Raw genomic sequence first — 13,050 nt, 5'->3', positions numbered from 1 at the left:
CGCAAGTCGACTGCTGCCGCTCCCCCGTTGACTCCGCTTCCGCCTCTCGCTGCGGTGGAGTTCCAGAGTTGATGGCAGAGCGATCGGGGATCAATCACTACCCGCCGATTCGGCGGGTAGCATAGACATACCCTTAGAGCAGGGGTCGGCAACGTTTGGCACACGGCTCGCCAGGGTAAGCACCCTGGCGGGCCGGGCCAGTTTATTTACCTGCTGACGCAGCAGGTTCGGCCGATCGTGGCCCCCACTGGCCGTGGTTCGTCGTCCCAGGCCAATGGGGGCGGCGGGAAGCTGCGGGCAGCACATCCCTCGCCTGCGCCGCTTCCCGCCGCCCCCATTGGCCCGGGACGGCGAACCGCGGCGAGTGGGGGCTGCAATCAGCTGAACCTGCCGCATCAGCAGGTAAATAAACTGGCCCGGCCCGCCAGGGTGCTTCCCCTGGCAAGCCGCGTGCCAAACGTTGCCGACCCCTGCCTTAGAGAGACAGAGTGGATGAGGTAATCCTTTTATTCGACCAACTTCTGCTGGTGAGAGACGCAAGCTTTCGAGTTTACACAGAGCTCTTCTTGAGGTCTGCATTATCCAATGTTTATACAGCACCTAGATACAGAACCTAGAACCTGAGTTGTAACTGAGGCTTACAATTTTTGGATTGACTAATGGAGACTGATTCAAATGTGCTCACCTAACTGAAAATAGCATTGACCTCAAAACCAGTACAGCTGGTTAACGGGCCACACATAGACAGCAATAGTTTATATAAAGTTAACATGGATGTTCTGCTGCTGTTGTAACTCTCCAACATTTGAACCTCATGGACGTTTCTACTTGAGAGAAAACATAGCAAAACTACAGTTAAATAATGAACAAAATGAAACAACAAACAAATATGCTCTGCTTGTTGCTGTGAACTGAAATCTGATTTTAACCAAAATAAATCCTGATGGGCAGGAAGTTGAATTTACATTTATTTGCCACGTTAAAGGAAACATTTGATATTCCTAGTGACTATACAAATTAAATTAAAGATTTGTTAATGCAAAGGATTAAAAGAATCTTAACATGCATAAAGATGTAAATGTTCTCTTGCATTTTATCTTCTTGAAGATCAATGTGGCATAAGGGGAATATGGAAGGGAGACAGAACATCCTCACTCTATGAATTGCAACATCTGCTTTAACACTGCACTCACATGGTCACTAAGTATTAATGTCTTCACTAGAACATGTTTGAACATTGTACTGCAATTGTAATACATTTTCTCTTATTCTAATTAATTTGGTAATCACAGAAAGTAATTAGAAATCTGTGTCCAGCTTCAAATTTATAAGGCCTTCCTGGTGTATGGTTGCATGCATTGTGGATTGCAAGGAACTGTAAAGCTGTTAATGAAACAGCACTTTTTTTTCTTATGGTATTTTAAAGAGCTCATCATAACAGGAATTTAATAGACTATTGGATCCATCACAGGATTTCAGCTGCTTTCCCCACCTCTTCACCCACTCTTCTTGGCACCCTCCAATGCAAACACAAATAACCACCAGAATGGAAAATCATGTGCTTTATTTAGGAGCCTTGATGTATATTGTTATCACATGGAGAAACCATAGAAAAATTATGATTTAAAGGAGGAAGTTAAGGAGCAGATGTAAACGTCACTAATTGTAAATCATTTATGCTCTGTTACTTATTTTTTGCTACTGTGGAAATGCTCTTTAACTGACCCTTTGCTAAACAGACGGTAACATCTAGGAGACACCACATGGAGGCATAAGGACTTTGTATTTCCCGTTTTTCTTTGATATTTCAGGCCAAAATGTAAAAGTCAATTTTTGTTATTTATGGTAAATTTTCTAAAATGAGATTTTGTACATGAAAAGCTATCAGTTTTACTATGTCGCATGAATCCACTGATTATTCTTAGAAAATATAAGAGTGATGTGCTTCTAGAGTATCAGTGTACCAAGACCTGTATCTATTATGTAATTCAGCTGATATGAAATAGAAGTGTCTCTTACTTTCTAATACAAATCTTCAAAAGGTTTTGAATAGTTAAACATCAAATAATCCATATAATAAAAATCATAACTGTGTTGTCTTTGAGCAGGGGAAAGCTGTGCAAAATAGCTCTGTGTAATTTTAGTGGTGGTTCGTTCTTCATTGGAATGTCTGTCTTTAAACCTAGGGAAAGTTAAATTTTGTGGAGCACCAATTAAATGCAGGAAAAAATTTGCATCTTCTTCCATGCTTTCAAATTTCCCTACAAAGTCATAGTCTATTAAACATGGGCTGCAAAGCCTGTTGACATGATCCCAGTGAATGTCCATGCCCACTGGTCTATGTACATCTAGAAGATATTGAATGAACTCTTTAAATTTGACTCCGGAACCTGTCCTTAATGCTTCTTTGGAGGCATTGACACGGTATCTCGAAATAATAGCTTTTCCAAAAACAGGGTGGTAGTAATTGTTCGGATGCTCAAACTTGTCCCGAAATGCGGATACCAACTTTTCAAAGGGTTCGCGAATGAAAAGCATCTTGGTGTAAGTGTTGAGCCTGTGATAAATCCCTTTGCGATCAAACCCATCCAACCTTTTTAAATAATTTCCATAATGCACTGTGTTGTGCTGTATATCTTTTGTGGAGGAAGCCAACCCATTGAGAACCATGAGCACTCGTTTCCAGTTAGAACAGCCAGCTTTTGGAACTTCACAGTATAGAATTCTGTATTTATCCTCTACAAATATTCTGGAAACGTGATAAGGAGTGATTATCCTTCTGTTATTACTCTTGTATTTGGAACAAGTATCTCTCATTATTCTCTTTCTTTCTCTTTGGATCTGATAAAGACTTTTCCAATTGTTGTTGTTTCTGTCCTCAGATTTAAGCATAGGCAGGTTGAGAGAAGAACTGTTCATAGCAATCAGTATAGGGCTCTTCTTAATGATAAATCTCCTTCGCCGTTTGTGGAGCCCGATAGGATTAACTTCTGCATCTTTTTTTTGATGGTCTTTCATCACAAACATTATATTTTGTTTTCTGTCTGTACTTTGAAGCTTAGTAGGTGCATTCACAGGTGAGTATAATGAACTTCTCTGGTTTCTCATTGCTAATTCCTCTGCAGAATTTTTTCTTATTCTTACGTCATGATTGTTGCTAGAAGTGCAGTCCTGCTGGAAGAAAAGACCAAGAAATGAGATAGTATTTATCACTATTGATAACGTGTACAGTTCAATGGCAGATCTATTCATTGACTCTCAGTTCAGCTAAATTATAAAATGATGTGTATTGCAGCATGTCTGAGACTCTGCTCCTGCACTAGACTTTTCCATTTCCTTCTTTTTCTGTTTTAGGTGTGTTTACATAGACATCAAAGCTAGAGGTGAGCCTGAGCTGGCAGATGGAATGTTCCCATAGTTTGGGGGCTATCTGTAGCCAGGATTCTGGTATGGATCCATCTCTGAACTATCTATCTGAAGCATGAATAACTCTTGTACTCATTGGAAATGGAGGGGCAGGCGGAGGAATTAATTAGCTGTATGACACTCAATGTGTTGCCGTTTCTCTGTCTAGTGTGATAACTTTGGAATGCAGTGTAGCAATTCCAAAATTGCAGGGAATGTTCTAGGCATCATGGGCACAAGCCTATTGATTTTTGTGCAAACTGAAATACCAGAAAAGCCTGATTCACAGGAATATCCAGGCCCTCAGACTGCATGGTGCTGCAGGCAGAGGAATTTCTGTCTGCCCCTTGCTGCTACCTTAACTTGTTGCATGAGAACACAGGGAGGGTTTATCAGGGAAGCTGCAGTGCTTAAAGTCAGTGTGTGCGCATGTGCACTGAGGGGGGTTGCATGCCCCTCCATTTAAAAATCAAGCTGAGTCTCTGAGGGGCACACGGTAAGCACTGTCTCATCAAAGCTGCTGCTCCCACACTTTTTTCCAGACCACTGTAAGCACTGGACAACAGGGATGCAGGTGTGGGGAGGAGCCCTGAATGAGGGTAGGAGGGAAGCAGCAAGTATCAGAGGGATGGGAGGGGCAGGGACCTGGGGCTAAATCGGGGGTTGGGGGCAGGGGCAAAGCAGGGACTGAGACGGTGGGGGGAAGGGGAAACCAGAGCCTCAGGAAGGAGGAACAGAGATGAGGAAGGGAGATATGTGGGTGCATACAGAGTCCCTGCCATGGGGGAAGGGGAGTGGGGGACAATGGTATGTGGAATGGGACATGGGGGACACACAGAGCCCTTGGCATGAGGGAGGATGGGGCTTGCAGGGAGTCCCTGAAATAGGCCATATGTCTACACTGCAGCTGGGAGTGAATCTCCCAGTCCAGCTAGACAGCACAGGGGTGTGCATGGGAGGAGGGGAAGCAGGGGCATGGGCCAGCCAATAATTTCTGGGGACACAGAACTTCTCTGGTCCCGGGGCTGCAGTGGGGAGAGTGAGCTCCTCTGACCAGGGGCGGCTCTATGTTTTTTGCCGCCCCAAGCATGGCAGGCAGGCGGCCTACGCTTGCTACGCTGGTGCCTGGAGCCGGCCCTGAAATATGCATATACATATTACAAGAGGAACACAACATAGGTTATCCAGGTGAGCCTGAAAATGATGACCCAGATAGGTTACAGTTCTGGCACGCAATCATTATTCAGCATAAAATACTACTATTTATTATAGCTATTAATGGAGGCTTGAAATAATGTCACCTTTCAATGATTTCACACACTAGGCATGTCAAGAAGAAGGAGAATCCCACACTTCCTCACTTTGACTTGTTTGCTCATTAGCCGTTGGAGTGTGTTTCAAAGTGAATGTTTATAAAAAAAAATTAACGTTATAGCTCTCATTATGGCCCCAATCCAAAGGGCAATGAAGTCAATGGGAATCTTTCCATTGACTTTAATGAGCTTTGGATCTGGCTATTTGGAGTGAAAAATGGTGAAGCGGTTGCAAAGCAAAGACAGTAGCCAAAAATGATGGCAAGCCAATGGAGGTTAGGCAGCTATTATACCCACAGAGGAAAGTTCCACCTGTTGTTGCCATTTTCAAATAAGCCTTTGTACAGAGATCTCTAATAGCAGCTTGTATAGGTCAAAATGGTCCTAAATTTAGAAGGGGAAAGATAGATTACATCATACTGCCTCTGATCGTTGTGGATTTAATACGGGTCTGGGTGGCTGGAACGCCTGAATTTTTATCCTAGCTCTACCTGTGACTCTTGTTGACCATTTTCCTATCTCACCGAGGTGGAGTTAGGGGCAAATTATATGTAGTAATTAATTAATATGTTTGCATTATCATAGAAAAGCTATGTCTTCTGCTTTGACTAAAATTTTGTTTAACTGGTTTATTATAGATGTGGTTTTCCAAAGATGTTATAGTTCAGATGGAGGAAGGAATGGGAGGGCAGGGAATATGCAGATATAGCTGTTCAGTTGGTGAATACTTTAGCTAAAAATACTTTAACAATTAGAGGTAAACTGTGATGCAAATCACAAACTCTTCTATATTTGCCTTTCACCTGCTCCTTGATGATGTTAAAGATGTCCCAAACTTAAAAAAGCAGCTTCAGATTTGAAATGAGTATTCTCTTTCTTCTTCATGGTGAAGCATTTTTACGGATTATCATAGTGATGTCACAACTCTTTCTCTGCTCATCTGAGAGAACAGGCAGGAATCTGCAGTTTGGGCTTGATCCAATCCCCTTGAAGGCAATGAAAAAACATCCAGTTGACTTCAATGAGAGTTAGATTAGCCTCTCTGTGGCCCAATAGAAATCTTCACAGGGCTTTAGATTAGGCTGTCAAAGAATAACAACAAGCCTTTCCTGCCATTCAGTTACAAAGGGGAAGCTGCGACTCAGGCTACATCCCCATGTGGCATCACTACTGATTTTCTATATCTTGACAATTTCCTTCTTCAAAGGAGAATGGATTTTTCTTTTTCTCTTTTTTCTGGAAAAAGTTGATTCAATATTCATCATAAAAAAGTAATGAGCAAAAATCCAAATCGTGCTAGTAACCTATTAAGTTGTGTTCAAAAATAAAATAGAACTAATCAGTATTAAACAAATTATAAAAGCGGCTGTGCCTAATAGAGGAACAAGGGTGAGGTGGAACACAGTCTGGGTTGTCTCTTCACTTCTCTGTATACAGTACGCTGACTAAGACCCAAACAGAATAAGATGTTCTTTACACTTGCTTCCTTTTGTAACTGTTCAGAAAAAGTTATACTTATTTCTAGAATGACTTGCGTTAAGTTTTTACTACTGCCTTGCTATTACTATTACCACGTGATATAGGCTGACTTGGAAAAACTCATTCTGGTACTCCCGGGTATAGTTGCCTGGGTATATCCTAAACTGATGGGACTATGCAAGTATTTGATTGCTATTCAGTTGAGAAGCTTACCCTGATTTAAATGCTTAAAATGTATATTTCGGTCATCTTGTATATGTAAATGGCCAGTTGTTTTATTCTATTTACTACATATTGCTCTTTACTGAGTGATGTAGAAATCACATGAGGAAATCAGACTGTTTGATATTTCATACTTATTCCATGCTAGGGTACAGTCCCCTTCCCCCCCCCCAAAAAAAAACCCAACACCCCACATTGCTGATGATGAATCTAAAACTAGCATTTCCATCATAAGCAAATGTCATAATTTGAATATCCTCTGTGGACAAAATTCCTATTCACTGCCATTCAAAAGGTAAGTTGAACCTGCAGAGATGGAGCGATATGAACTACATCTCACTAAGTTCCCCCTGGAATTTGGATAAATAGCTGGTAAATTCTAGCATTCTTTCAAGTAGTCGCATTCATCCCTTAAACTTCAAAGAAGTAAATGAGATATAGTCACAGATACTATGAATGACCTAGTAGCCACTAGGTGGCAAAATAATACCAGTATTTTTCTTTCTAATATTCTATGTGATACTCAACCAATTCTTTTAGCAATAAAATTTTATACCAAATATGAATATGCAAATCTTTCAAGTTTACAGTATCTTTTAGGAATATCTAGTCTAGCAAACAACCATAAAACTAAATTTTCATGGATTACCAAATTCATATTGTAATAAAAAAAAATTTGCACTCCAGGAAAAAGCTTTAATGCTTCATTCCTGTTTGATACTTTTACTTCCAGTCAAATGTTTTGCTCTGAGCCTTCTCCCCCCGTCCCACATTCTGTATTGCAAATATGTCTTGCTCTATTTTCTTGCATTTTTTTCTGAAGAACTTACTTTTTTGGGTTGTTGGGGTCCCATGTTATATTTTATCCCTAAAGAAAGAAAAGGAAAATTACAACAATATTTGGTAAATACACATGACATGCTTATCTTGCACCACTGAGATCAACAAGAGTTCTACCATTAACTAGAATGTGAGTAGGAGCAGTTCCTATTAGAACAATGATATTAAATAGACCTGCAATGTTTTATATCCATGGATAGCCCATAGTAATAATACCTAGCTCTTGTATAGCTCTTATACCTGTAGATCTCAACATGCTTTACAGAGTAGGTCAATATCATTATTCCCATGGGGATAATGGGGAAACTGAGGCAGAGGTGAAATCATACAATCATAGAAGATTAGGGTTGGAAGAGACCTCAGGAGGTTATCTAGTCCAAACCCCTGCTCAAAGCAGAACCAACCCCAACTAAATCATCCCAGCCAGGGTTTTGTCAAGCCGGGCATTAAAAACCTCTAAGGAAGGAGATTCTACCACCTCCCTAGGTAACCCATTCCAGTGCTTCACCCTCCTAGTGAAATAGTTTTTCCTAATATCCAACCTAGACCTCTGCCACTGCAACTTGAGACCATTGCTTCTTGTTCTATCATCTGCCACCACTGAGAACAGCCTAACTCCATCCTCTTTGGAACCCCCTTTCAGGTAATTGAAGGCTGCTACCAAATCTCCCCTCACTCTTCTCTTCTGCATACTAAATAAGCTCAGTTCCCTCAGCCTCTCCTCATAAGTCATGTGCCCCAGCCACCTAACATTTTCGTTGCCCTCCGCTGGACTCTCTCCAATTTGTCCACATCCTTTCTGTAGTGGGGGTCCCCAAACTGGACACAATACTCCAGATGTGGCCTCACCAGAGCCCAATAGAGGGGAATAATCCCTTCCCTTGATCTGCTGGCAATGCTCCTACATTTAATGCAGCCCAATATGCCATTAGCCTTCTTGGCAACAAGGGCACATTGTTGATTCATATCCAGCTTCTCGTCCACTGTAATCCCCAGGTCCTTTTCTGCAGAACTGCTGCTTAGCCAGTCGGTCCCCAGCCTGTAGCAGTGCATGGGATTCTTTCGTCCTAAGTGCAGGACTCTGCACTTGTCCTTGTTGAACCGCATCACATTTCTTTTGGCCCAACCCTCCAATTTGTCTAGGTCACTCTGGACCCTATCCCTACACTCCACTGTATCTACCTCTCCCCACAGCTCAGTGTCAAACACAAACCTGCTGAGGGTGCAATCCATCCCATCATCCAGATCATTAATGAAGATGTTGAACAAAACCGGCCCCAGGACCGATCCATGGGGCACTCCGCTTGATACCGGCTGCCAACTAGACATCGAGCAGTTGATCACTACCTGTTGAGCCCGACAATCTATGACTCGCTCAAGGTCACACAGCGGGCCAGTTGCAGAACCAGGAATAGAACCCACGTCTCCCGAGTCCCAGGCCAGTGCTGTACCCACTAGGCCACAATACCATCTCATAAATGCATGTATTTAAGTTAACTAAAAATTGCTGTTAATTGTGCCCACTTTGGATAGCATGATAGTTCTGAATGTGTACCAGTCGGCATGCATGCAGTATTGTCCTATAACCCCTTCCCCCCAGTGCGTAATGTATATAGGAGGTAATATTTGTAGAGCATTTTGAACATACTATGGAAAGCACTTATCACTTTTACAAGTATTATGCCACATGCTCTTAACTTTTAAAGAGGAATCCAATCAGGAATATAATGATAAAGGTGTGAGTGCCTCTTAAGACTAAACTAAGAGAGCTTTGCAATCGCTTATAGTTTGTTGTATGAAGTGGTATTGTAGCCATGTTGCCCCCAGGATATTAGAGAACTGAGGTGGGGAGAGGTAATTTTTTTTATTGGACCAACTTCTGCTTGTGAGAGCGAGAAGCTTTTGAGCTTACACAGAGCTCTTCTTCAGGTCTGGAAAATGTACTCAGCATCTGTACTTTGAGTACATTTTCCAGACCCGAAGAAGAGCTTGGTATAAGCTCAAAAAGCTTGTCTCTCTCACCAACAGAAGTTGGCCCAATAAAAGATATTCCCTCACCCACCTTGTCTCACTTATAATTTATGACTACTGTTGCAGTTAAGCTAATGTGTATGCTATTGAAAACACTATTTTGTTTATGCAATCAGTTGAGATTTTTGGTGCATCTCTGTGATTTGGATAGTGCCACTTGTCACTGTCAGTGCTGCCTAAAAAGATTTCAGTTTAATTAATGGGGCTACATTACAAATCTGCAGCCATTGACAAGGACAATTGCAGGTCAGCATACCACTTTACAGTACCTTTGTACTACAAATTGAAGCACCACCGGAGAAGCTCAGTCCCATCAGATTTAATTTTCATTACATTATTAAGGTTCTCATGAATACTGTGTGTGTTTAAAGTTATTCTATCAGTCCCCTGACTATATACCATTTACATTAATGAATTTCTTGCAGCTATAGCACCTACTCCAACAAGCTGATCTTTGGTTATTTTTTCAGAAGTATGAACAGATATTAAGGGTTGAACCTATTTCTGCGTTGCTATGGCTATGTGTACATGTTCCATACCAGCAATTTGTTAGCAGTAGGCATGAGTTAATGTAGTACTATGCAGCAAGGGCATGAGAGGATGCTGCATATGTGTCTGATTCTGCCCCATTAAAGTTAAAGGGACTTTTGCCATTAACTTCAATGGGAGCAAAATCAAGCTGTACTAGAGGTGCCTTGTTTTTGATGAGATGCAAGTCCGAAGTCCCCTCTTACTCAGTTCTAATACAGTACCTGTTCAGCTGGAAGTGGAGATCTTAAGGGTTTTTTGTTTTGTTTTTTGTTTTAAACTCAGAAGAGTGGACACTTAACTTGTGGAGTCCTGGCCAGGATTGCTAAGTAACAAAACTGGTTCTGGTGTCCATGACTGAGCGAGGCTGTTGAGCTATTATTGGCGGCTATGTTTGTTGATGCAGTCAGTGTAATACAAGCATTTAATCCATGGTTTTGTAAAATGCTGTGGAATAGTGAGTATGAAAACTGCTATGCAAAGAGAGGCCTGGAATTCCAGAGTTCTAATCCACTTATATAAGAAATATGCTTTAACCCATAGAGACATCATGGTAGTCAGCAGGAAACCATGATCTCTGGCTCTGAAGGCACAACTTTATATCATTTGAGCTAGACCTCTATTAGTTGCTTGGGCACCACCCTGTAGTGAACCCATAGCCCAGAGGTGGGCAAACTACAGCCCACGGGCCACATCCGGCCCACGGGACTGTCCTGCCTGGCCCTTGAACTCCTGGCCGGGGAGGCCAGCCCTTGGCCCCTTCCCTGCTGTTCCCCCTCCCCCGCAGCCACATGGGCAGTGCTCTGGGCGATGGGGTTGCGCGCTCTTGCCAAGCAGCATGGCAACGTGTCTGGCTCTGGACGGGTGGCGCGGCAGCCAGACATGCTGCTCTGAGTGGCATGGTAAGGGGGCCGGGCCGGGGGGTTGGATAAGGGGTGGCGGGTCCCGGGGGGCAGTCAGGGGACAGGGAGCAGGGGGCAGTTGGATGGGGCGGAGGTTCTGGGAGGTGGTCAGGGGATGGGGGTGGGGTTGGATAGGCGTGGGAGTCCTGGGGGGTCCTGTCAAGGGGCAGTGGTGTGGATAGGGGTCGGGGCAGTCAGGGGACAGGGAGCAGGGGGGTTGGATAGGGGATGGGGTCCTGGGGGCGGTTAGGGGTGGGGGGTCCTGGGAGGGGGCGGTTAGGGGACAAGGATCGGGGGGGTTGGATGGGTCAGAGGTTCTGGGGGGGCAGTCAAGGGACGGGAAGTGGGAGGGGTCGGCTAGGTGGTGGGGGCCAGGCTGTTTGGGGAGGCACAGCCTTCCCTACCCGGCCTCCATACAGTTTTGCAACCCTGATGTAGCCCTCGGGCCAAAAGGTTTGCCCACCCCGCCATAGACACTACTAATATATTTGCCTTTAAACTGGCAATAGTTGCTCAACTGTATAGATACAGCCTGTGGAATAGCACCTAAGGCTGTTCTCTCCAGAGACAGTCGCTTGAGTACCCCTTTTGATCTCTGCTGCAGCTAAGCACTAGAGGATGATATAGTCTCACACATTAATCATAACATTATACTGGCTCTGCATTGACTCCCTTTGTGGCCTTTGGCAAGTTTGTACCTCTGCCTCAGTTTCACCATCTGTAATCTAGGGTTAATAGTTACCTCCCTTAATTTTGAACGCCTTTGCTGTGGTAAGTAAGTAGTTCAGGATTAAAGTACCATAAAGTGCTATAAATGGCAAATATTATTAAATCAGAATTTTTTTACCCTCTCTAACTATGGTGCCCTATGGAGGGGAGGAATATTTGGAGTGAATGAGCCCTAGTCTGTTGTATGATTCTTCTGATTACTCCTGTAAAATGGGTTTCCTGGTAGCATAGATACAGGTTGAATCCTCCAGAAAGCTTGAATGTTCTTTTCCTTATCAATTCAGAATGTTGTAATGAAATCCCTTTTCGGGGGGGGGGGGGGAAGAGGCAGAAATTTTATATATTGAATACTGAAAAGTCAAATGTTTGTTTAAAAGAAATCTGTGGATTGGGGGGTTAGGCAATTTGCTTGTTTTACATGGAGATGTTTGGTTTCTCATGTATAATTGCTAACATGCATTTAGTAATTTCCTTGTGTAATAGCATCATTACAGGCAATAGTCTGTTCAGAGTCACCAGTGTTATTTCTCTGCTTTATACTTCAGCTTTGGGCTTCATTATTTTTTAATATCAGATTCAGCTTGTTAAATCACTTCTCATCCTCTGTCACAGATACCAGAGATTTACTTTGTCTGTCAATACTGTCAACATGTATAGGCAAGAATTTACATATTTAAATATTTATCCTTGCGTGAACTAGTTATGCCTATCAATGTAAGACAGGAGAGTGGTTGTGTAACCTACTTCCCCCCCTGAAATTATAAGATGTAATAACATCCAAGTGTGGTTTAATATTTTCAATACCATGGATTGGATGCTAGTTTTGGGGCAGTTCTGTGGGCCACACACACACACACACATAATTCCTGATTCTAGAACTGGATCACTTTTTTTTTTTTTTAGGATTTATAATATAAGCACATTTTCTCTCTGTATCCCCTCCCTGAAAGCCTTCAAGCTTTCACAATTGAAAACAAGACTAGTTAAGAGAACTTGGTCACTCACCAAAATGCAAACCAGTATTTAGACAGACTTGGATACAATTTTTTAAAAATTTCTTTTGCCAAGATTGTAATGAAAGACTTAGGAGGTGGTTTCAAAAGAGCCCTCTGAAGCACCTGGCATTGGCCACTGTCAGGAGACCGGATACTGGGCTTGATGGACCATTGGCCTGACCTGCTATGGCTGTTCTATTGTTCTTATGGGCATAATTTCAGTGGTAGCAGAGGTGGACCATTGCTGGGAGCTTTTGAAAATCCCTTTCATAACGTGTAATTACCTATTTAACTTTCCTGAAAGAAGTAAGGATCATTCTTCTACAAAAAAGATGAAGGTATCATAAATGCTGTCTGAGCTATCTGTTTTTAAATTATAAAAGAAAAGGAATTAATGATGAGTAATTCACACTTTTGTTGCTAACTACTTCAAAAGGTGACTTGTTTTTTAATAGAGTGGATATCTTGTATTTTTGTGCTGTACTTCAGTTATTACGTCTAATAAAGAAATTCCATTAGCTGGAGGGAAAAATGTGTATCAGAATTGAGACTTCAATTATTGGTGCTAACATGGTCAGAACAACAGCTAAGGGCTTGTCTACACTA

General features: G+C 42.4%; 1 protein-coding gene across 1 annotated transcript in view; it reads right to left on the bottom strand.

The window, feature by feature from the left end:
• Positions 1-1,914: 1,914 nt before the first annotated feature.
• CHST8 (carbohydrate sulfotransferase 8) overlaps positions 1,915-13,050 on the bottom strand; it is a 205,609-nt gene continuing 194,473 nt past the window's right edge. Inside the window, exons 2-3 of the mRNA XM_026652869.1 lie at positions 7,250-7,287; positions 1,915-3,174 (exon numbers count right to left, since the gene is read on the bottom strand). Of these exons, the coding sequence (XP_026508654.1) occupies positions 2,023-3,174; positions 7,250-7,287 (1,190 nt within the window). The 3' untranslated portion in view covers positions 1,915-2,022. The remainder of the gene's footprint in view (positions 3,175-7,249; positions 7,288-13,050) is intronic.

Source organism: Terrapene carolina, unplaced genomic scaffold (assembly GCF_002925995.2).
Source record: "Terrapene carolina triunguis isolate 2854851 unplaced genomic scaffold, T_m_triunguis-2.0 Scaffold130, whole genome shotgun sequence".
Taxonomy (NCBI): domain Eukaryota; kingdom Metazoa; phylum Chordata; order Testudines; family Emydidae; genus Terrapene; species Terrapene triunguis.
Note: the sequence above shows the minus strand (reverse complement) of the source record. Positions and strands in the feature narration are given on the sequence as shown.